The 23033-nt window shown below is 28.8% G+C and overlaps 1 protein-coding gene and 1 long non-coding RNA gene across 6 annotated transcripts in view; both read left to right on the top strand.

The window, feature by feature from the left end:
• KaiR1D (Kainate-type ionotropic glutamate receptor subunit 1D) overlaps positions 1–18139 on the top strand; it is a 368488-nt gene extending 350349 nt beyond the window's left edge. For 4 of the 5 annotated variants that reach the window (XM_088201720.1, XM_088201693.1, XM_088201701.1 and 1 more), the window contains 6 exons: positions 7464–7643; positions 8962–9099; positions 9437–9635; positions 17413–17644; positions 17718–17833; positions 17942–18139. In XM_088201720.1, the coding sequence (XP_088057846.1) occupies positions 7464–7643; positions 8962–9099; positions 9437–9635; positions 17413–17644; positions 17718–17833; positions 17942–18124 (1048 nt within the window). In that variant the 3' untranslated portion in view covers positions 18125–18139. Of the gene's footprint in view, positions 1–7463; positions 7644–8650; positions 8792–8961; positions 9100–9436; positions 9636–17412; positions 17645–17717; positions 17834–17941 lie in introns of all 5 variants that reach the window. The other variant, XM_088201729.1, reaches the window with a different exon arrangement.
• On the top strand, positions 17958–21325 carry LOC148239556 (uncharacterized). The gene is made up of 3 exons (XR_015811930.1): positions 17958–18097; positions 19165–19215; positions 20995–21325. It is a non-coding gene; the product is annotated as an uncharacterized LOC148239556 (long non-coding RNA).
• Positions 21326–23033: the final 1708 nt, after the last annotated feature.

Here is a 23033-nt window from a genome sequence, read left to right as displayed (position 1 = left end):
ATTCTACCCAGTTTTTTTACATTAGTCTTTATTATATTTCCATAAACTTGAGCTAAAAGAAACAAAATTATTATTATCTACAATAAATTTGCTAGTCAGCCTTATTTCTGTTTCAATATGGCGGTTTTTCAAGTATCTTTATGATTTTCTTCACCAAAATTACATTTTTTAGATATTATTTTTTTTACTCTGATAAAAAATAGTAAAAAAGTTTTAAAATATAATTTTTTTTTTTTTAATTTAAAAATCAAAATGTAATTAAAAATAATTATGTGCTAGCGATTTATTTATGGAATATTTAATATTATATTAAATAAGAAGTATTTATTTTTTAAATATATTTTATATATAATACAAACATGGTTATAAGGGCCATTAAATTTTTTTTTCTGTATTACATAGTGAATAATCTATCAAAATTTATCATGAGCAATAAATATGTTTAGCGTTGACCGTTTCGATGTTTTATCGCTACAACGCAGACAAAATGCAGTTTTGGGATACGGTCCAATTTTTCGACCGGCGATTATTGCCCGAATTGTTGAACAAATTTCAATAATTCACATCGGGCACGGCAATGAAAAATGAATTATTAAATAGGCTGCCATGTTTGAGAGAATATGGCGCTTTTCCCATTTCGCAGATATTTAATATGAGATATGAAAATTGCTCCTCTTAAGGAGAATAGCCTCTTAAGGCAAGTAGTCGAATGGACTGTTTAGATAAAAAATGACATAATAGATATATTCTATAAATGGAAAGTTTTCCAGTTCATTTTTTTGCATTATGTTTATATTTAAACGATATTGAGTATTCAGTTTTTCAGAATAGTCATTAATAAAAACTTGCAATAAAATTTAATTTTTATCCCATTTAATATAAATTGTATATGGTACAGTTCATTTTTCAATAAAATGATTAATATTGCCCTTAACTAACGCAACATCTAAAATTAATAACGTCATACAGTTTTTATGGTATTGCGTTGGAGATTTTTAAAAATTTTAATCGTATCCGTGTCGTGTAAGTAGCTAAAAATCTTCGTACCGGATCGATTAGCGCCGAAACAATTCCAATGCACACGTAAGTATATCGTGTTGAGATCACTGCCAAGTCCAAATACTGCATCGAAATCACAACAGATCAATTCACACCCGTCGATAAATATTAATATACTATTTATAGGTTTTATTTATCTTGTGACGGTTTCAATGTTAATTGTGTTTTATTTATTTATTTACAAATATCACCACTTCTCTGCTTGGATTTGAAAGACGGTCCTTCTTAAGGCGATGTAAATGATTCAAATGATAATGGTTTTATATAAGTTTCAATAGCTACAATAATATCATTTTTTTAGTAGTTTAAGTTCTCTGGTTTTTTACTCTATTTCACCGGTTTCGTGGGCCTTAGCGCAGAAAATTGATTCCATTCGATCTTAAACGTCGCTTTTGGTTGTTCTAAGTTAAAGACTGGCTCAGGCGTGACTAGTGCGACAATAGATAAGCCTTGATGTCTCTTCTTTATTAATCGGAGTCACTTTATATTTACATTAATTATGCAATAAGCTTTTAAAAGACCTTCGCATTTCATTGAGAGTCACATACATTTTATACTACGTTGAGGTTTCACGTCACATAATCGATTTATTGTAATGGCAAGAAAAATGCGCTGGTATGCGCAAAGCCACGTATATTAGACCAAGTCGGAAAACAAATCCATAGCAAGTTTTCCCCTTTGAATAAACGGGTAAAAGCAGTGTTTTGGAAAAAAATCATGCAAAACCGCCTTTATGAAATAAGTTTTTTATTGTCATGCTTTACGATGGGCTTTTTCTACCCCAAAGGTATTTTTTTATTACAGTTTAATAGATTAATCAAATATCTCTTTGTGCGTTGTAATATAACAACACGTATAAAACATGCCAAAAACACGAGTACTTTTTTATGTTCATATTAATACATAAGATATATTATAATATATTTAAAGTATAAATATTGTAAGACTCAAGATAAAACCTAACAAAAAAATATTAGTTCCAAAACTGGATTTTGTCATACTAATTTATCATAATTTCGTACTAATATATAGTTAATCTGTAATGCATATATTTTATTTTAATTTCATTAAATTAAAAATAAAATTATAAAATTGATAAAATATATTTATATAATACCCCATTCCATTGAATTTATCTTAAAGGCAAAAATAACCTACAGAATGTGTCGGTTAACACACAAGGTGTTCTACAATATTTGTATTTTTAACTTAGCTCTGCGTATAATACAGAAACATCACCGTTAATTCGGTATCAAAGCGTAGCTATTCCACCTTGAAACTGTGCTTAATTAGGATCCGTATCTTCATTTCCATATCCGCTCCTTACCTGAATGCTGCCGTGCTTCTCTCTTATTAAAGGCACTTCGAATATATAAGGCATCAGCAGAATCCTTGGTGCGCCTTTGTGGAAACACATATAGAATAGATACATAAGGGGTTGGTTTTAAGGTTTACTTATGAGAGGAAAGGTCCTGAATACGTCCAAAGGACGATAAGGGACCTTCGTATGCAAATGAATTCTTGATTAAAAGTTTCTGTGCTGTGACCGCACAAAGTTACCATTATAGTGCGTGCATTTTGTTATCTAAGAAAAATTTCATACACAACATTGACCATTCAACTAAGAGTGCCTAAAATATTATGGAATTTAGATTCTTGAGACTTAGTTGAAAAAAATATAATTAATAATAAAACTGCAAGGTGCTTCAAGACTAATTGTTGATAGTAATATTCACTAGTAAATGTTTTGTTAGAAACAGCTAAATCTTTTAATTTCTTGACTTTTTTAGCAAAAATAAATCCCGAATATCCTTCTCTAGCACACAGCAGTTCGATGACTCAATCATATTAAAGTTTAATAAATATTTATTTTTAAACACAGAAGAGCAATTAAATTTTTTTCAACAAAAAATCCGTCCTTGGCTATTAGTATCAAATACTAAGTGACTGAAAATTAGTTTTTGCTGCAAATATTATTGGATTTCTTAATAAATCAATATTAAAAATACAGTGAAAAATAGTGCTTATATACAAAAAATACTTGCTTTTAAAGCTCAATTTATATTTGCTTCTAAAACACTTACAATCTGACCCTTTACAAAATAAGTTTCCTGACCCAAAAAACATAATGTGAGAGATCAGCTTCACCGTGTGTAAAGCAATATTCACAACAACGCTAAGATTTCACTTCTTTCTTCTTAGTTGAATTTCGAAATTATAAATTGCTTGGGGGGAGTAATGTGGGGCTTATTTATTCATAAGGGTTAAAAACAAGGCTGCACTTTAATAACACTGACGTGACTGTTGTACGTAAACACATTCTTTGGCGGACCTTAACGGGACGACGATGACCGGCGGAGCCTCGTCACCGATCCCTCATATTGTAACTAAAATGTATAACATTTAATCATCAGGAGGTATATTTAATTAAGCAGATTTATATATGACTCGACTAGCTAATGACATTAACGCGCATTTAAATATCTATCTACACGTCTGATTGTCGCCAGATTGTACCAGTGTTTGTTTACATTTCCTTTGAGAAAATATTCCTCCTGAAAATCGGTTGCGTCTCATCCATCCCACGAAGAGCACTTTAATCTTCGAGTGCTGAAACAACGGCGTCCATCTGTGACGGCTGAGCGTATCAGTAAAAGTGGAACCGTGTTAGGTGTCAGGGGTAGTAAACAATTGTCCCCTGCCTAGAGCGAAGTCGACTGACGTCTTAACGCACAGGCGATAGACTCGTTAAATTATTTTGGCAATTATTTTTCTATATTTAATATATATATATACATTAGACTTTTATTAAATAAACGAGTTATTCTAGATCTTAATTAGGGTATTTTATATAAATAAAACGCGTGTTTTATATAAATAATCATAGGATAACCGCAGCGCTGGCGTTTTGCACATTTGAGTGTGTGAACCTCGAAAATGTGGTTTTTGGGATTTCAGGATTAAAACAAACGAGAAAAGGTCGCCGATAAACAGGGATCATAATTTGGTATAAAATAGAATACGGTGCTAAAACGACCTACGAATTTTAATTGAATAAATTTATTATAGTTTAGTATGTGTAATAGAATTTACTTTACCCTTAGTCATCATTAGTTTAATTTAGAACTACCAGCTGTTACAATTAGTATTAATTTATAATTCTATTTAATCGGTCAACTAGTTCATTAGCTATATTTAAAAATATTAATAATAATTAACTCTCAGTAAAGATTAGTAAAATGTTGTTAATATGTGTGTGTTTCATATATATTTTTTATTACACAATAAAATTAATTTTTAATTTATTTTTAATAAATTACATAAAAATACCATTTTAATATATATAATACCAGCCTGTTTTAATATATTGTGTAATATCATTATTTATCTTGATGTATGAAATATTTCTATAATTGATAAAAAATAATTCTGACTTTTAATACATACTTATCAAAACACATTGTATTTTTAAATGCCTGAAATTTTACGTATTTTGAATATTATGACAGATAATATTTTTAATATGAGCAATAATGATTGACATTCAAGCCCTTGACTTTAATTTATAATTTATCAACACTAACATTTTAAATTAGCACAATAAAATACTCCCCTTACAAAGTTTCCATTAAGAGATATTTATTATTAAATAATATTGTTTAAGAAACGTATTTATTTGTATATAAAATTAAATCTAGATTTATCACGAATAGCTTTAATAATAATTATGATTTATTGCCTATTCGTAAAATAAAAGTAAGCATAAATATTCACATGAATAATAATACAACAACTTGGGTTTAATATCACAAAGGTGTTTTTCTTATCCACTTCAGAAAACTCGGTAAATTTTCACTTTTGCGGATCATCCTAGGGATAATATTATAGAACTCACACTTACAATATTTTCTTCGAAATGAATATTTTTAACGTAATAATTTTAATAGACCTATATACTATTTTTTTGTAGTATAAAATCTTTCATTATATATAATCAAAAAAATATATATTTTTTCCTTGATTTAAAATAAAATAAAACATAGTTTTTAATATATTCCACCCTTCCAATCCATTAAATTAATTTAATTTATTACCACAAATCCGCAGTCTAGATTAATCAGAATATAAAGACTGTTGCAATATAGTCTATATTAGGCAATATTATATTATAGTTTGTATCTCTATTTCTTTTTTATAATATATAAATACAGTGATTTTTAAAATTAAATATATCGTTTATTAGAGTAAAATGTATACCATTATTAACTATTTTCTAATTATATTTATCTACTAATATTTTAATTTAATTTTCTATAAGACATTAATAATTAGTTTGTATACATTGTGGGTATTTTATAGTTTTAGTTATAGTAGTTAATAGCAATCTATTTAAGTATATGTTAATACTGTTTTTTAAATCAACAAATTAAGCACAATTAATTAATTATTTTATGGATGGTCATAACCATGAGAATTTTAATTGTATTTGTTGATACAGCAATTTTGACGTTTTTATAAAAAAAAAAATTTTCCTAGATTTATTAAGTAATTTATTTAAATACAATTTTATTTATTTATTATAACTCTTTAGTATCCTCATACTGTATGAGCTTATTTGTTCCAATAAAATAAGATTCTTATAATGACGATGCAAAATTTCATCAAAAGCTTTTTTATTTGACCTACTGACCCATTTTTTTTGTTATTTATGAGAAATTGTAATGACTTAAGCAAATAATAATATAAAAGAGAAAAAGCTAGAGAGTATGTTTATTACTCAAAATTATTTTAATAAAATTATTTGAGCTCGTATCATCATCCCCACATAAGGTGAAAAACTATCACATTTATTTTTACTAATTGCACAACAATTCCTATATGATGAAAATGTCTATTCACAGTTGAGTTAATTTGTCATTATAGGTTTTATGAATAGATGGTTTATCAACCAGTAAAAAATCTCTTGAATCAGATTTTTTCAAGCCAGTCGAATTTTAGTGGTTATTTCTTCATATATATTGCAAAAGTCGCGGTATTACTTTAATGAAATTAATAAAATAAACAATGATGTAAATGCACTTTATTGGCAAACATTTAAATATATATAATGACCTTCTACTATTCGCTGGCAATGAAAATAGTAAACAGAACATTAAATATAATTATTATTTATACAATAAAATATATTTTATAGATGTAATTTATCAGTTCAAAGAAAAAAAATTGTAGTAAATTAAAATATAAAGTGTAATGATTTTTTAAAATTACTTATTACTAATTATAATTTTAGACGAAATAAAAAAATACGCTCAAAGCTTACATAATAAATATGGGGACAATTGTAATGCATCTTATTACCTTTGAGTATCAATTTTCGTAAAAGTTTAATAAAAATGATTTCTTGTTTGGGCGACTGTCCAATAATTAAAAAGGCTTTGTATCCCAACAATTCTATTGCGTGTGTCTACAGGTTTGATTTTTATGCTGCGGTAATTAATGGATATTGATGATTCTTAAAGGGCTATTGTGCAATACTGGGTGTCATGCTGACACATTTTTATCTGCTGCTTAAACCACCTGTTCTTATTGGCTTATTTTGATTATTTTAAATTAAAAAAAATATATTTTACGAACCTCATATATAACATTATAATTAAATACTATTGTTAATAATAAATTTAAGATAAATATACACTAGATTTGTTTAGTATGTTTGTATGAAAACAATATTTAATAAAGTAAATTTATTTACGAAAATATTTTCATACGCCCAAACTCTGACGATAACCGAATATGACGCAAAATAACAATAATTTATCGTTTCCAACATGTGTTGCACCACTCTATACATTAAAATAAATAGCCTCATACCATATGCAAACAAGACGCAATTTTCTAGATAGCGAAAGAAAATATTTTCTTCCTCTCTCGCTTTCTTTAATACGTAAAACGAAAAGTGCCGACAAATTTATATTATTATAATCAATTTACAAAATATATAAGAGAAAAGACACGAGTGCCTAGTTGACGAATTTTATTCCGGCAATAAATTTTCCATCCAGAAATAAATTTACCCCTGGACGAGTGTGAGAAAGATCGCCTTTTTTGGCGCACAAAGGCGTCGACGAATATAAAAAAATATATAATAATAATAATAATGGGGTCTATCACAAAGGGCCGGCTCGAGGCGTTTTTTAAAAGGACCCAGGAGCCATTAGGGCGCTCAAAAATTACTCTGAATTAGAATAGGGAATCGTATTATTACCTCTCGCCTGTGAAGTGTAAGAGAGGTATTGAAATAAGATTAAGGTGAAAACGTATCTATCCTGCCTAGATAACGCGCTGTAATAATTTTTTTACTATAATGTACATATTTTAATTAAATTTTATTTTGTATTTTTTAGGGAACAAGTCGTCGATTTCACCATGCCATTTATGAATCTGGGTATATCGGTGCTCTACAGAAAGCCAATTAAACAGCCACCTAATCTGTTCTCGTTCTTGTCTCCACTTTCTTTGGACGTTTGGATCTACATGGCAACGGCATATTTGGGGGTGTCAGTACTTTTGTTCATTTTGGCGCGGTATGTATTGATTTTTTTATTTATATGCATATAAAAATTAGACATATACATAAATATTACTGAGATAATTGTGAGTGAGTGAGCGAGCAAATTTTATGTATGATTTATATGTGGATAATATTACTATTTTTTTAATAAGAAATATAGCTTTATTTCTAGCTATAATTTTTAATAATAATGAATGAGTGAGTGTATTTTTATTTCATTTTTTTTGCAAGATTATTTAAAAAAAATATAAATCACATAAAATATTTTTAAAAAAAATATCAATTCGCTAGTGAGATTGATAAAGTATAATTGGAAAATTACTGGTAAAAATATAATAAGGTTAATGAGAGAAAATAAATGGTATATATACTTTTTTTAAATGAATGTTTATAATGTATGTTGAATTTGTGTAATAATAATATTAGTGTATGTTTTTAAATAAAAAAATAAGTTGAAAATAATATACATATATTATTATTGATATTTATTATGTTAATAATATTTGAAGAAAATAATAATTCGAATCGAACTAAAAATTATTTTTTTTACATATTTTAAGATAAGAAAGTTTTTTTTTTAATTTTCAAAAAAAATTTTTTTTTAATTTGAAACAAAAAATTCTAAAATCATTTTTAGTCATGTTTTTGTAAGTAATTTGATTATATAAGAAATGAAATGATATATACTATATTTGTGTTAACACAGTCAGTTCGAGAGCTATCAATTTAATCATTATTCATAATTGAAAAAGAGATGGCAAGTTTGGGTTTATAACTCTAAAGCACACGATACGTTCTATATACTTAAAAATATAAAAAATATAGTAATAATTTTAATTTTTATAAAATTGTTCAAAATATAAACATGAGAAATGATAAGTATATCGAACATATATATTCTTCCTCAAAATATAATATAAATAAAGGACAAAATTTTATGTTACTATGAATATTTAGAATTAAAACTATTTAATAAATAAGGGTTTTCTTAAATGTAATGATTCGATGTGAAATCGTCAGCTTTACGCCGTACGAGTGGCACAAGCCAAACCCGTGCAACCCAAACAACCCGGACAAACTGGAGAACATCTTTTCGATGGTTAACTGCCTATGGTTTGCTATCGGATCCCTAATGCAGCAAAGTTGCGACTTCTTGCCCAAGTAAGGGTTTTCCCAAAACGAGCAAAGAGGCAACGCGACCGGAAAAGGAACGTTTCCATAATGGGATTTTTGGGAACACTCTTCGCTGGTCGGGCTGGCTCCGAGCACTTCATTTTGTATTTTAACGCTACCCCCATATTTTTTGTTTGCGTCCCTCGGACACCATCCAGCTTCAGCCCCTACGAATGGGACAACCCGCACCCCTGCCTGGACGAGCCTCAGGTTCTGGAGAACCAGTTCTCCCTGTTGAACTCGCTCTGGTTCACCATCGGCTCCCTAATGCAGCAAGGTTCAGATATAGCCCCGAAGTAAGTCCACAAGCACACATGTTTCATTTTGACTAACCAAAAAAAAAGCTTCTTAAGATCAGATCAATAAGCCCTTTATGCTTAAGATTAATCAACGTATAGCAACTGAGAATAAAATTAACAACTGATCTGAAGAGGTTACGTACTAACAATCAACATCAAAGAGAAGCTTTATCTAAATTTTGCTGCTGCATCCTAATTCCCGATTTTTGTTGTGTGTATATTTTTTATTTCTTGAGTTTTAGCAGCAATTGTTTTTTAATTTATATGAAGTATTTTATAAATGTATTTATTTTTTTAAAGTGCCAATACTTAATCATGTTGTGTGGAATTTCAGAGCTGTTTCAACAAGGATGGTCGCAGGAATGTGGTGGTTTTTCACATTGATTATGATATCCTCATACACTGCCAATCTTGCCGCTTTCTTGACAGTGGAAAGGATGGATTCACCTATTGAAAGTGCAGAAGATTTAGCAAAACAAACTAAAATCAAATATGGCGCTCTAAGGGGAGGATCAACAGCAGCTTTCTTCAGGGTAAATTCACTACACTTTATATTTATTTATTTTATTTATTTAGACAAAATCTGCTTAGAGTTTTCTTTCTTTTGTAATTAAGAACCACGTCTTTTAATATAATTATTTATTGGGCGAACTTCATTTAGTTTATCGTCATTTGTTGCAGGTATTTCCAAATTATTTACTAGATTGAATCAATTGGAAAAATATATCCCTTGACATTGAATCAACAAATAAATTCATTCCAAGATATCTATCCCAAAGCAATTTTATAGTTCCAATGGTTATTTGTCTTTATTTCATCTTTATCTGCCATTTTATAATTATTACAATTTTACTGAATTTAAGTTTGTAAATTTTGCTATTTTTTCAAAATCTTCTTTATTTGTATATTTATTAAAATAATTTATCGGATCCAATATATCAATATAATCTATATACATTATATTTCTTAGTTGTCAATTTGTTATATTCGAGCTCATTAATTTCAATATCATGTTTTTCTGCTGAAATAGTCTTTATTTCTGTTGGAATAGAATTTGGTGAAGTCTCATATTCAGACTTCATTTTTTCCGATTCGTCAATACTTAGTTTAAAAGCATAATTTTTCAAAAATTCTAAGAATTTCTCCATAAGCTTTTTGTTCATATGGTCATATTTTTAAAAAAAAAAAACACAAAATAAATATATTTATAAATAATTGATTATTTTGATGCATAATTTGTGATCGATCAGTACAAAAAAAACATAATCGAAAATACGAGGGCAAGTCTAAAATTTTCCACACTTTTCGTTCTACTATATATATATGTGTTATAGTCCTCCTTTTGTCTTTCTTGAACAAAAAAATCTGGTCCTCTATTTTTAGCTTCTGCAGCAATCTGTCATGATATATCTTCCTCGAACTAAATTTATAGAGATGGTCTTTGAAAACAAAAGCAGCAATTTATCCGAGATGGCTTAGGGGGTGGGATTTTGTGGCCAGTGCGAGTTTTAACCCTTTGCGCTCGTAAGTCGACTATGTGTCGACATCGTATTTTAAGCGTTGTACTCGAACGTCGACAATATGTCGACAAAACTTTGAATGCATTTATTGGCTTTGTGTTCAAGCAAATTTTGAAAATTTAAATTTATTAATAGTAAAAAGACTTCTGTTAAACACATTTCAGTAATATTGAATTTTTAACTTATGCAAATAACTCAATAATCTTAAATTTACAAGTGTAAGTTTATTGTAAAATTTTTCATTGGAACATGGTCAAAGCGCGCGCTGTTAGGACGGCATCGCGCTAGACTTGACAGATTTAGGTTGTCAATTAATGCTTTAAAACTGATTTTTTCCTTCTAAGGGCATCTATATTTTTATGATATGGGATGAAACGGGATCATATGCTCTAATTGTGCATAATTATTACTTTATATTGTGTGTCTGTTATGAAATAAAAATAAAATTTTTAAGACGGAAAAAAGAGCGAGATGCCGTTATGCTAGCAGAGCTCGCTTACTCGCTCGCACTAGTAAAATGAGCGATTGACAACTATCGACCTGGGTACTCAACTCAAACGATAATATTAGTCTCGACACATTTAATATATTTTCGAGCTAGTAAATAGCTAAATTATGTAAAACAGAATTAGTAATCTGTGTTTTAATTATTTATAAATACATATATTGATTTTCTTTTAAAAATTATCCATATAATTACGAATGATGATATAATAATATATTATTACTGTGACAGTAATAGTATGCGTTTATGCTAAGACTATTTCTACCAATTTTAAATCTTGTACAAGTATTTAAAGTTTTAAGTTTTAGGATATTCTTTTAATGTAATCATTTTTTACGATCAATTAAAATTATATTTTTAAAAACTGTTTTAATAAATTCAATACTTAAAAATTCAAAAATAAAGCCACGAGGCCAAGCTACGCTGGTTCGTTCTAGGTGTAAGAACGCCTGCCAATCCAAAACAGATCCCCACAAAAAAACAATGTAATATTTATCATTTCTGCCTCAAATGGGCAAATACATACGAAAAACTTGTAGAATATTTGTCTAAATATAAAATTTGATCATTTTCACAAAATATAATAAAACTTTACCGGCCCTATCTAATTTTTTTTATGTACAAAAAAATTAGGTGAGGCCTGGCCCCGATTGCATTTAGATTATCACCACAGCTGATATTTTTGGGCGCCATTTCGAAATTTGTTAATATGTGGGGACACCTATTCATGCCATATTTTTAAAAATATTATGGATCAAATAATTGATTTATAGCCTTAAATTATACTAAAAAGCCATTTTATTAGGCTCAAATGCTTACGGCACCTTTAAATGTCCAATGAGTACTGGCGATTTTCTTGATGACACCTATAGAAGTCATCCGCGGTGAAAGGGTTAAAAGTCTTGTAAAACATGTTTTTTTCAGTAAGTTTTAGGATTGTATTGTACTTATATAAATTTATTACTTATTATTTACACTCTAAAGGTGGATGACTCAAATATGCGTCATTGAAAAACTATTGTTAAAAGTCGTTTATGCACAACATAATCAACACTTACACGTTTAATTGAATAAGATTTAAAACACGGTTTGTAAATTAGTGATATCTATTATATATTGTTAACTATAATTACAGCTTACAATCAATAGATGTCGCTTAGCAGTTAGGGCTTAATTTTAATAATAGCGCATTCTTAATATTAAAATGTTTAGTTTGCTGCGGGGACCTGAACCGATAGTCTCTAGGATATCAGTTCAACGGCTTAAGGACTACCGGTTATACAAGACAATCTAAATATAAAGTTGTAAAATCGCCATGACGCGCTTTGAATGTCTCTCTGTAAAACATATGACTGAAGAATATAGACAAGGTTATTTTGCTCGTGTAACACCATAGACCAGGGGTCGGCAAACCTTTTTTGTGAAGGACCAGATTGTAAATATTTTAAGTTCAGCGGGCCAGGAAGCAAAATTAAAATGAGCTTTATCATTTCTCTCAAATATTCAAATGTTGTGTAAATATTAAATATAAGCACTGTTTTTGTTTTTAGCTTTAAGTTTAATCTGTTAAGAAATCTCATGATATCTGCAGCAAAGGCTAATTCTCAAATCTATTTAATTTCAGATAATAATAGCTGAGGGCGTGGTTTTTCGTTGAAAAAAATTTTAATCGCTCCTATGATTTAAAAAATCTTAGTCAACCTATACCATGACTGGGCCATTGGACTACTGTATGGTAGAGAAAGTCGAAATATACGGCTTATATTATGATAAAAAAATAGTCACAGAACTGATGACGGTTAAGTTCACGATAGTTAATAAAGTTTACGGTTATTACAATTGTTTTAATAATACACAATAAATTTAAATGTTTTCTATAGTGCCTGTTGGTGAATAGTGCATTTTTACAAAAATCATATTTTTTTCTAAAAAAGCTTATACTTGTTCTGCTTTTAAATTTACCACCATCAGATGTTACACATTTTATTCGAAATTCACTTTAAAATGTACTTTGTTAACGTTTTTCAACTTTATTATTAATATTTTCATTTGTAGTAGTTCCATGCAAACTATTCATCAAAACTATTTTTTCTGTCACCTTAACATAGCATTGACTGCTTGAATAAATAAATTAGTGCAAACCAGTAACTTATTTAGTAACTTACTGTTTGCAGAAGCCTTTAAAAATGCATAAATACTGCTACTATTTATACATAACCCTTTACTTATACAAAATATTAACTATTTGGCAAAGGCTACATGTAATATTTTGACTTAGAGAGCCATGCAAAAGCCTGAATTCAGCAATGGTGTTAATCGAAAATAATTTAAAACCACTGAATTGAGTTAAAAAACTGCTATTTAGTTGTCTATTGATGTTACACACAATGTGCTTATCTTTTAGCAACTGTTCTCGCCGAAAAACTGGTAAACGAACAAATCTATTGCAAAAGGCGTTACGTGGGCACTGAAGATGCTGTCAAATTTAAAGTTCATAACGTCACGGTGAAATACAAAGCAATAGGAGCACCTTATAAGGTGATACATAGCTAGCTCCTTACCTCGATTGTTAGATTGTTAGATTTTTTTATATGTCAAATCTATCAATTACTTGCAGGCCGGATTAAAATAAGCAGAGGGCTGGATTTGGCCGTAATTTTCTGACCTCTGGCATAGACAGTGAATATATTAAAAAATATCTAATTTAATTTGGCCTTCTTTTTCGTATCTTAAATATTCCTATCCTAAGTGCACGTAAACGCAGGACAAATACCCCCTGGACATATATCTCCATCAAAACTCCCCTGGACATTAACCCCTCGTACAAATAATCCCCTGTGCAAATAACCCCCTGACAAATAGCCCCCTGAAAATTAACCCCCCGTGTAAATAACCCCCCTGACGATTAATAGAGATAAGTATTTTATATAAGTTGTTATTATCTATAATAAATGGTCATTATTTCAATAAAATAATGTTTAATACGAATAATCAATATCAATACTAATTTATTTCATTCAGCAAAATACAGAATTTTTAAAATATCAATAAAGCCAACACACTTACGAAGAAAGTATACGTATTGTATATTTTGTACCGGTGACCGGTGCGAGCAAAATTGTTATAAAGAGTATTAAAAAAAATAAAAAATATTATTAGGCTAGATACATATGTATGTATAATACAGCTAAACTTTGGTAATGGCATCAGTATATGTTTTATTAAGTATAATAGAGCGTCACGAGACGTGTTAAGTAATATCTGTATTATATTTATACGTGGCGGGGATTAATTGTCAGGGGGGCTATTTGCATGATGGGTTAATTGTCAGGGGGTTATTTGCACGGTGGAAAATGTCCAGGGGGGTTATTGTCCAAGGGGTATATTTCCAGGTGGTTAGTGTCCTAGAACCATATTTCTTAATCTACATTTTCCTTTATATATGGACCTTCGCTTTACTTTATTCGGAATCTCATTATCGGCAACTTAGCGTCAAAAGTGTTAAATTTTCTTTTAAAAATCATTGGTTAAATCGTCAAAATGTATCCTTTTGCTTAAAACATATGTGCTGATGTGCATATTGTTTGTGTTTTATTTATTGTAAGGTGCATAACAATTTTTCGTATTAAATATGTTTTAAAACGTTATTATGTTATTATATGTTTTATTTAACTAACAGTATATTTTTTTTTTTTTATAATACGTTTATTGTAATTTGATTTTCTAAAAAGTGTAAAACTTGTTAATGGGAATGTATTAACTATTTACCAAGAAAAAACAACAATTAAAAAAAACTAAAAACTAAGGTTTTACTAAGAAAAAAAAACAACAAGTAAAAAACTTGTACTCTTTGTAATTTTAATCTTGATTAAATTATATTGTAACCATTATTTTTTTGTATGAACGCAAATTTTTGATCGATGTTATGAGCGCTAAACGCTATAGAACGAGCGCGATGCGCAAGATAATAAGCGCATTGCGCAAGATAATAAACGATAGGTGCAAAAAAATACAATCAGTCCAATATTTTAATTATTTAGAATTCATATGACATCTAGCTATTTACAAATTTCTTAATGGTTATAAACCCCTGCCGCTACAACACTCAGCTGTTTTTTAAATAATTAATTTATTTGTTTTGCCGCGCATTTGATTGCGATGGACGAAAAATCATCTAAAAACATCATTACATTTACCTTCCTATACTATGTATACCTAATACTATGTCATTTTTTTTTTTTGTGAATAGTAAGTACAATTCTTCGTGAACACATTTTAATAAATTATTCTTTTCTAAGTTTTATGGTTATCGTTTTACAAGTTATTTAAAAAAGTACAATATAAAAAGTTATTTTCCGATTAAAGTATTAAAATTATAATGTATTTTAAATATTTAATTAATTTTTTTTTAACTAAAATACTGACAAACTATCCACCTTTCGCTGTATTAATTTTAATTTGTAAAAAGATTAGTCAAAACATGTTTTATTTCATTTTTACTTCCAAAAATTGAACTTATAAAAAATCTTGAAATTAAATACGAGCTGGCACTACCCCAACCAAAAAAAAAATACGAGTTCAAAGGGTTAATACATTATATTTACATATGTTGCGACAAACGATAAATAACGCGTTATTTTCTTCGAGCGGTGGTGGAAAAGCTGGCGGAGGTATGATGTCAGTGGACGATCCTCAGAGTTCTGATTGGTGTGGCAGTGACAGTATATTCTTTGAGCGGTGGTAGAGAAACTGGTCGCAAGTCCATGATCGTATGTTGGCGTCTGCCGGTCTCTTTGAGTGCCTGCCTGAGTTTTCGAATGGCTGTTTGTGACTGCCTTCTCCTTTTTGGAGTCTAGGCTGCAAAGCTTGCTAACCAATCAAAAATATAAAGCAATCATCCAGCCAATCGCTGCAGTCACTTCTTATAACGGTGAAATAGGTATACGCCTTTAGAAAGCGACGTTTGCTTGATGGGCATTGTCCAAGGTCGTATTGCATTGCAACGGAAATCTTGTGGATCCGGTGATTTATTATATGCTTCGCAACAAAGAAATATTCTCTTAGTGGCGGAGAATATTTACTGTAAAAACAAAACTCGTTTACAAAAAAACTTGATGCAATCTTTTCTGGTCGTAACGTGAGTGTGTGGTCGCTATTTTTATTTTTTTGTGTTCTTTGATATTTTTAAAATCTGATTACTTTTGTTATAGCGAAAGTTTTGAACTCGCTCTTACATCGCTTTTAAATCAATTCATTCATGAAATACAATCATTGGAACTATTTGGGTATAATTATGCACATAGTTTTTCAATCAATCGTATTGTTATATTTTGAATTAAGATTAGAAAAAAAACATATTGTTGATTTACTTTGATCTTTCCCACATTATTGTATATAAATATTTTTATTTTAATTACATTTTCTGTGAAAAAAACTAAATTAAATAATATTAACCTTGTACTTTCGAAAATTTCCATGATGCTTTAATTATTGAATATCTCAGGAAGAGCTTATAGAAATTATAGTTTATGTTAATAAATATTGCTAACATTAAAAATATCGATCTTAATCTTCTAAAAAAATAATGAAGTTGATGTGGATAATTACGCACCTCAGATCTGAATGATATAAACGATTATTGATATTTATAGTTGTGCTTTTTAGTTACTTATATTAAAAAAAAAATGTTTATATTATATTTTTAGGTAAATCCAATATGTATTTAAATCTAAAATAAAAATTTAACAACCTATAAACATAATTATGAAATAAAATATAAAACTTTGTTTCAAAAATTAGCCAGTGAAAATTTTATATTTACCTTATAATAAAAAAGCATTTTTTTTCACGCGATTCAGATTTTACTTACAAGAGAAAGTCACGAGATTTGTGTTTATATTTTACTGTTACAATACTGGGTATTAGCGTTTTATATTTGTATTTAATTTTACTATAGTCAAGCGCTTTGGTATTATACGCACAGCTTCCCACAAGTCGCATCTCATGTATTTCTACAGAACTACTAAACTTTTAAGTCACTACTTTTAGTACATATAGTACTTTTCAGCTTTAAAACATTGAGCCTCTAGTTTAAGCGTTAAACTTTGTAGCTTTCAAAGTAAACGATTAAATCGCGGTCTAGTAGAGAAACTCGTATCGCTTTTATATTGTTGGAGTTCAAGGTCACCCCCACTGGATCAAAGGCTTACTCAATATCTTACGACACGCAAAACACTATTTGATACATATACCTATGTTTTATGAGATCTTGTTTATTGTCAATAGGATTCGAACTTTTCGACATATCAACGCATGTGGAGCTTCATGGAATCGGCGCGACCCTCTGTCTTTACATCCAATAACGTCGAAGGCGTAGATAGAGTAGTCAAGGGAAAGGGTAGCTACGCTTTTCTGATGGAATCCACTTCTATCGAGTATGTCATAGAGAGGAATTGCGAATTGACACAAGTCGGCGGCATGCTCGATTCAAAGGGATATGGGATAGCGATGCCTCCGAGTGAGTTTTGCGGCGCTGTACCATAATCGAGTTAATATATTATTCGAATTAAACTATTAAGCAAATATTACAGATTCGCCATACAGAACGGCAATTAGCGGAGCTGTTTTGAAGCTGCAGGAAGAGGGAAAGTTGCATATACTCAAGACTAGATGGTGGAAGGAGAAACGAGGCGGTGGATCGTGTCGAGTAAGTTTTAGTTTAATATTTTAGATATACATACACGTATACCTATTCAACTGTATATTCATATAGTTGTAGATCTATTTTTTCAAATATGTTTTTAACACATTTCAGGACGAAACGTCGAAATCATCGTCAGCGGCGAATGAGCTGGGCCTAGCGAACGTCGGTGGCGTTTTCGTGGTGTTGATGGGTGGTATGGGCGTAGCTTGCGTCATAGCAGTCTGCGAGTTCGTCTGGAAGTCCAGGAAGGTAGCCGTGGAAGAAAGGGTGAGCACCATACTGAGTGACACTTAGCTCTAACGGCATTGACGCTTTACGTCACCGCAAAAGTGCTTCCAAACAATTTTATACTGAAAAAAATAATATATATATTTGTACATATAACGTAAAAAGATGGACTAGTGAAATAATAATTTATAGTAAACTAAAGAAGGATCTGTCGATTCTTGACACCTCAAACGGGATTTGCTTGTTGTACAGGATGTTTATAAATTATGATTAATTTTATGTAAATAAGTGAAAAATGATGAAACAAGCTTTAATTATTACAAAACCAGCCAGGTGCGTTCGGTTAGATACGTTCTCTTTCGCTCGCTTGCATGATAAGTGACGGGAATGAGTGAGAAGTGGGCGTGCGGAACGCATGCAACGCACGCCCTTTTACTCACTCTCGTGACTTAACATGCGAGCGAGCGAAAGGGAGTGTATCTTGCCGTACGCGCCTTGTAGCAACTGACTGCGCTCATACAAGATCGGTAATAGTGCATATTTTAAATAATATTTATTTATATAGAGACATTCTATATTTTTTTAATAAAAATAAAGAGGCGCAGATTCGATTTCTGCAGCAGAATCGAATTTAAAATTATAAAACTATGCTAATTAAAAAATATTATATATGTATGTCATTACATTTACTGTTGCACTGTTGTAACGAATTTAACTAGGAGTAAAAAAATATTTACATTTAAAAATAAAAATAAATTAATTTACAAGAAAATTTGTCAATAAAGATAATGTGTATAAATATTTATATTTTTAAATATATTGAAATAAATTTGTTAAGTATTACTATAAAAAAGTTTAAACATAAATTTTATTTTATTGCACAAATATTTTATTTACATAAATGTCTCTAATTTAATGTGTTTTTAAGTCTAAAGCAAAACGATTAATCATATTTCACTTGATTATTTAATAATTTATAAATATCTTGTATTATAAAACATTCTATATTATTCAATTACTGAAAAACAACGAATTGTAAATATACTATAGCTATTAAGATCATTTTTATTTTATTTATTTTTCCGTTATATTTTTTTTTGTTCAAGGATAAATGAGTTTCTTTAACAAGGCGTTATTCTTCAATGTTTATTTTTATGGTAATTTTATTTATTTATTTTATTTTATTTTATAGTACTAAGTATTAAACATAACAGTCACCTTTCGAGCTTTGAGAAAAGTATCTTCTCAACGAACTATTTAGTGTTTATTAAAAATATTTTTTCATTTCACTGATATTCATTATAATAAAAAGATCATTATGTGATATGCGGATACTTTTCATTTCGACAATAATTATTATAAAGAATATATATATTATATTATATGAATATAAGGATTGTGATTTATTTTAATGAATATCAAATTGATATATTGTAAAAATGTATAAAACATGTCGAATAGATAATTACAAAATGACTATGTTAGTTGTCTGCCTATTGTTTTTTGCCTTCCTATCGGGATTGCCTTTATGCCGTAATAGGAGGTAAGTCAATATTTTTTTTTCAATATTTGTATCTAAATCAATGAAATACGAGGTGTGATAAAAAAATGGTGTGACTTTTACAGCCAGCCAAGTTAAAAAAATAACAACAGTTTATTGTATAAATATATAATTTAGTGATGTGTCAAAATCGGATGGCATAGTTGAATTAATGAGTCTTGCGATTCAAGTGGTCACTGTACGAGAGTCTCCGCTGTTGTCGTCGATGATTCAATTGGTGATGTGCGTGTTCTTTTCATTTTTTCTGTGATTCCAAATGTTTTTAATGTTCTTTGTACTACGTGAGTGTCGTCTTAAGACAAAATTACGTTCAATTCTGATTATTTTCTTCGGATTGTCTTACGGAGTCAGTGTAAAAGTTCAAAATAATACTTCTTACTGACCATAGGACATTTTAATTAGAATTTGTAGTGAATTATATTGTTAAAATCAAAGAAAACAATAAGAAGAATCTTGACATTCGATCAAACTTGAGCTTATTTGTATTGGCTCTTTTGAGATCTGATCTTTGTTTCAATTTCATAACCATACACTTATTATGAAACATTGTAGCAATTTTTACTATCAAAGACAATATAATTAATAACCGCTGAGTATTTTTTTACGTAGCTGTTCTTTGAACAAATTTATTTATTTTTATAGAAAATATAACAATATTTGGAACCTTAACATTTGATTGAAGTTTATGTGCTTTTTTAGTCTTGGCTCTTCAATGCGTTTAAATTATAACTAATATCATTGTCATAGTTATACACACTTCTTCACCTAAAATAGATGACAAATTCATCAGCAATCGCTTAGAATTTTTTACGATGCTGTTTTTAAATAAAAAAAAAATGCTATTTTATATCTTAAATGTCAGTCAAAATTGCTTTTAATTAACCAAACAAATACAAAGTATTAAAGCAATCTTTCTCATACTTATTTTGGCAAATACTTATGACATTTGTATATTTTTATTTTTTATTTTTATATTCCCGTTATAGACCGCTCATAATGTTAACAATATTTTATGCATTCGCAGCATTCTTTAAAAATATTGTACTATTTACTAACCCTTTATTTGGACATAATAATTATGCATAAATATTTTTGTAGCATTTTTATGATAATGTACTATTTTATATTTTTAATGCAATATATTTAAAGCAAATTATTTTATGTAAGCGTAACAAAATGCGTCTTCAAACACAAACTACGCGTCCAATATGATTAACAATTAACATGCGCATCACATATAGTATATCGAACGTAAATAATTATAAAATGAACGAATTTTTTATCACACCTCGATTTAAAAATCAATCAAAATATGAATTTGACATTGTTTTATCTGTACATTTTAAGTATTATATTTATTATTAATATTTTTCAGGCATCCCTGTGTTCTGAAATGGCCTCCGAATTGCGCCAGGCGTTTCGATGCCAAGGCAGCGGTCGTTCGGGCTCGGCCCGCAAACGGGCCGCGGCCCAAGCTCACACAGACTTGAGTTCTCAACCTGCAGGACTCAGCTCTCCCTACATGCACTACGGATTCGGAGGAAAGGATTCGCTCAATTGACAATGATCCGTAACCTTCTCCGCCGACTTCGAGGGCGGAGGGTAAGGGCCTTTTAGGACCTCTTTGACGGCTCAAGCCGTCTTAATACAACGATTTTTCAAAGCCTATTTTGAAAAAAAATATAGCCAAAATTATAAACATTGATCGAAAAAACGAACTGTGAAATTTCTGCACAATATAAAATTTAACTAGTTATCAAAAATATTTGAGTTGTTCTATGAGTAGTTTGAAAATATGAATATGTATAAACTATAAAAAAAAAATCATATTAAATTACAGTATTTTTTTTACATTTTGCAATAACACACCTTTAGAATAAATATATTTTCTCACACTATTTTATTACACATTATTTTTTTTTGTATATAAAGTATTTTTAAAGAGCAGTAACTTATACATATTTATAAATTCATACTACTCACCGAGCGTTCCTAAAATATTACAAATAAAATCCCAACTAAACTATTTAGTTTTTTGTAGCTTTTGTATTTTTTCAGACCACCCAGAAGCAAAAATGTATACATATCTAAATTAAAATAATGTTGATATAAATAATAAAGTGTTCGACGAAGAATCGATCGTTTGTTTAATTAAATATTTACATACATAAGTTATGTTTATCGTTTCGTTTTGAACATATTTTATAAACATTGATTTTATATGATGGATGTTGTTAAATATATAAAAAAAAATGTATGTATATTTGTTAATTTTCTTATATTAAAATTAAATCAAACCAGCTAAACGTGTATTCTGAAAAAAGTAATAAATATATTGATTATAGTTTTAATAAATTTTCCACTTAATAATTGCATAGATTTATTTGGGGATTTTAGCATAATTTTTTATAAAATAATAACTTTATTACGTTTTATTTCTTAATTAAAAAAAAACATAACAAATTGTGTAATAATAAAAAATGGATGTGACTATAAAATAATATTAATAGAAAAAACATTAAACTGTTCATTTTGAAATATTATTGTAAATAATAAATATGGAAGTGTTCTAATTTTTTTCTATGTATTATATTGAATAGAAATATATGAGTGTTTGCGTGTATGTATGTAGAAGAGTATAAATGTATATATTATTATAAAATATATTATAAAAAACGATTTTTTATATCAGGGTGCGGTTATTTGATTTTAATTAGTTAAACGTCGTGAAATGCTATCAAAGGGCAATCTATAATATTGAAAAAAATAAAAAATTGATAGATCGTCGTAGCAATGTTTGGGTAGATATAAATAAACTTTTTTTTTTGTTAAAATTGTATACATATAAAGTTCTAAAAGAGACCAATCAAACTCTTTTATTGTCAGAAGTTGTATAAAGTAACTAAATAAGTAAAAATTTCCTTCAATATAATTTAAAACGGATTTTTAAAACTGTTTTATTCAGTGTACATATGCAGAAAATATTCTGACTTAAAATTTATATTTATATAAATATACATTAATACAATTTTAACTATATATTATTATAATATATACAAACATAAAATATAGTGCATATATTGGTTGTACGTATTTAGTAATAATTAAAGAATAAAATTCTTTATTTATATATATTATATAAATATAATTATATACGATATTTAATTGTATTGATTAATTAATTAATAATCGATTACTGTAATTTGACTCTCCGAACATTTGAGAATGAAATCGGTTTAATGTAATTTAAGAATATGTCAAAATAAACATAAGTGTTTCCTATGCTTTGAAGTTTTATTTATTTACGTGTGCTATGTTATAAAATCGACGCTTAAGACTTATACGAGTTTTTGTGTAAAAAGTAAAACGAGACAACAAATTCTTATATTGCATAGCAGTTGCAGGCCAAATATA

Source organism: Plectrocnemia conspersa, unplaced genomic scaffold (assembly GCF_051122295.1).
Source record: "Plectrocnemia conspersa isolate PC_06_02 unplaced genomic scaffold, ASM5112229v1 ptg000001l, whole genome shotgun sequence".
NCBI classification, from domain to species: Eukaryota; Metazoa; Arthropoda; class Insecta; order Trichoptera; family Polycentropodidae; genus Plectrocnemia; species Plectrocnemia conspersa.
The sequence above is the reverse complement of the archived record's forward strand: the minus strand, read 5'-3'. Positions and strand labels throughout refer to the sequence as shown.